At 54.4% G+C, this 2,947-nt stretch overlaps 1 protein-coding gene across 1 annotated transcript; it reads right to left on the minus strand.

Annotated features, from left to right (window-relative positions):
• Window positions 1-550: 550 nt before the first annotated feature.
• Window positions 551-2,282, minus strand: DICSQDRAFT_169728 (uncharacterized protein; the record flags this gene model as incomplete). Its single annotated transcript, XM_007365351.1, has 2 exons — window positions 551-1,736; window positions 1,798-2,282. The coding sequence occupies 2 exons, from the start codon at window positions 2,280-2,282 to the stop codon at window positions 551-553; spliced, it is 1,671 nt and encodes a 556-aa protein (XP_007365413.1).
• Between the last annotated feature and the right edge of the window lie 665 nt (window positions 2,283-2,947).

Genomic DNA, 2,947 nt, shown 5'->3' on the forward strand with positions numbered 1-2,947 from the left:
CAGCTATAGAGGTGTGTAATGCTTGAGTTGAGAACTATGAGCTATAAATAAAGGATTGTCATCTTATTTGAGTNTCCCCTAAATGAGTAGTGCTAAAATAGCGCAAAATAGTACTACAGTAGTGCAAAATAGCGAAAATTAGAGGACCACATTTGCAGTAGTGCTATAATAGTATCATGTTGGCACTACATGGCACTATAGAAAAAGCGATAGTGAAGAGTAGTTATAACTAGTACCAAGTATACTAATTAGTGCTTAGTTGCACTACTGAAGAAGTGCGTCTGAATAGTAGCTCTAATGTAGATGTCATCTCTGCTAACACTTGCTAATATAGATGAGATTATCTGAATAGTGATAATTAGTGTCAATTCGCAAAGGCTGTTTTTCCAGATGTCGATCACCCATCTCCTCTGTAGGTAGCTAGCAGCCCTACCTCTCACTGCCCCTTCTAGTCTAGGGAATCTACTTCTTTACACCATCTCTTGCTGTGTCACCTGGAGTTGCTTCGCCCCTCAGCACCAACCCCATCACCAGTAAGCTTTGTCTTTGTTTATCTGGTGGCACAGCTCGTTGGCTGTGACAGGAGGACAGGGGCCGAGGGGACGGTCGGGGTCGCAGGTGTGCCGTGCTCATGTTCATACCAAGTGTCCTGTTTCTCTCGGGTGCCCTCCGGAAGGAGGTCCTCGACGTCTTCTGACATATCCGACAGGTATCCGTCGTATTCCAGGTCGCCATCGTCAAGAGGCACTCGGCGGCCATCTTCTCGGCCGCGCTCAACAGCGCCGCCATCCTCCTTGTCCTGCCCAGCCGCCTCCTTGTCCCGCCCAGCAGCCTCCTTGTCGCACCCAGCCGCCTCCTTGTCCCGCCCAGCAGCCTCCTTGCCGCGCTGAACAGGGGCGCCATCTTCTCTGCCGCGCTGAACAGCGCCATGGTGCTCCAGATAGAGCTCAATGCGATCCATGCCACCCTGAAGCCCGGAGGCATTATCGTGCACAGGTGCGCCACGTCGAACTTCTCTGCCACGCCCAACAGCGCCGCCCCCTCCCTTGTCGCGCTGGACGGTGTCTCCACCTCCCTTGTCGCGCTCAGCAGCGCTGACGTTGCGCTCAACAGCGCCGCGATGTCCCAGACGGAGCTCAACGCGATCCAGACCCCTATGGGGCCCGGGGTATGGGTTGCGCAGAGGTGCGCCCAGTTCCTTCTCTCGGCCGTCTTCGGTGTTGCGCTCTGCCTTGCTTTCGCCACCCAGCCGCGCTCCATCGTCACCCAACATGTCCTCCATTTGAACGCTGACCTCTCCAGGCTGAAGCCTCCCCGGCCCTCTGCTATCGCTGGCAAGCAGGGCGTGTCGGACATCACGAAAACTTGCTGTCCCGCCGAGTGCTCCAACGAGCTCGTCGTGAACTTGCCGCACAGACAATTGGGCGAGGAACACGGCATCGGATTCACAGCGTGCATCTGCAATCGCCCGCGCAACGGCCTCTCTCACTCCAGCAGGTAAGTCCTCCCGCTCTAACATGCTCGCTTTGCTGACTTCAGGTGGACTGAATGTCCATATCTTGCGGGCCATGGACGCCATCTTCGGCGGAATTTGTGTCCGCGCGAAGACAGTGTCACTGGCTTGCAGAGCGGCGGCGGCGGCGAGGCGAGCATGTTTCTTGGGGCTGGATGGGAGCACCTCTTCGGTGCTGGATCTCTCTCTCTTGAAGACACTGCGGAATTTCTCCGCCTCGTATCTTTGGTTCACAGTCTCAGTAAGTACTTTTCTTACTGCCCAATGAGAGACTAAGTACTCACGAATTGCGGATTACAGTGTCAGTGGTGTCCTTTGCCCGCACCCTAACCTGGTGGTTATAGAGTGTTCGTGCAGCTCTACCGGTATGTACCCCTTTCAGCTCGCGCTCCCCTTTTTCCCATTGTTGTTTACTCTTCAGTCTCATCAGTTCATTGTATGCTGACCGCGTCACCATCTCCAGGTTTTTGAGGAGCTCGTCACCTTCGAGCTCCTCAACAGACTCCTCATCGGAGTCGTCTACCCCAGGATCTTCAGCGCAGCCTCCCCCCGGGAGGGGATCCTCCGCGATGGGGTTGTGAAGGGCCTCGGATGGGTCGTCGGGGGGTAATTCCTGCAGGGACTGTGGTGCTGTCGTGTCTTGGGGCGGTGGCTCCATGTCGGTCTGCGGAGCTGAGGCATCCATTTGGGCTGCTTCACGGGCCTTCATGCGGCCCGCTAGAGCTCGTGCAGCTGCTGCCGCTAGGTAGGCCTTCTTGCGTCTAGGCATTTCATAAGTTGGCGTCGAGTACAGGAGGTTCAGCAAGATGATGTGGTTGTCATAGTATGTTGTATTCCTATTCGTTTACTACTATGTACATTACTATAACAAGTATGTCGGCCTATGCAACCTCTCGACGACCAGTGGTGCGTCGTTGAGCCCCAAGTGTTACAGCGAAGCGTGTCAGCACTCAAGGGGTCGTGTGCAGGTTATGCACAACGAGGACGCAGACTGATGACAAGCTTAGCACACTGGTTCACTGGGGGTCTGGGGGTTCGAGGTCACTAGGGGTCTAGGGAGTGAGAACGCTTGATTGGTACAAGAGGTCAAACTGGGGTGCCCAGTGCAAGACCTGTCCTTATATACTAAAGTACACGGTCGCTGACTAATCGGAGAACAATAGCGAATGGGGACAAAGGAGTCACGTGGTGTTGTGACCACGTAGTACAATGGCGAAAAGAACAATAGCGATGAGAACAATGGGGATATGAAGCATGGTGTTGGAACCATGATAGGTACGAGTGTCCGGGTTGTGCCGTAAGAAGAGGGAATGCATGGTAGAGAGGATACGAGGAGAAAGGAAAGAAGAGACGCCCCCACAGGGCGTTTGTAACACCAAGCTCAGGGAAGTCACGTGACCACTTAAGCGCGCGCTTAGCTCTGTGCAAAACTGG

This window comes from Dichomitus squalens (assembly GCF_000275845.1).
Source record: "Dichomitus squalens LYAD-421 SS1 unplaced genomic scaffold DICSQscaffold_12, whole genome shotgun sequence".
NCBI classification, from domain to species: domain Eukaryota; kingdom Fungi; phylum Basidiomycota; class Agaricomycetes; order Polyporales; family Polyporaceae; genus Dichomitus; species Dichomitus squalens.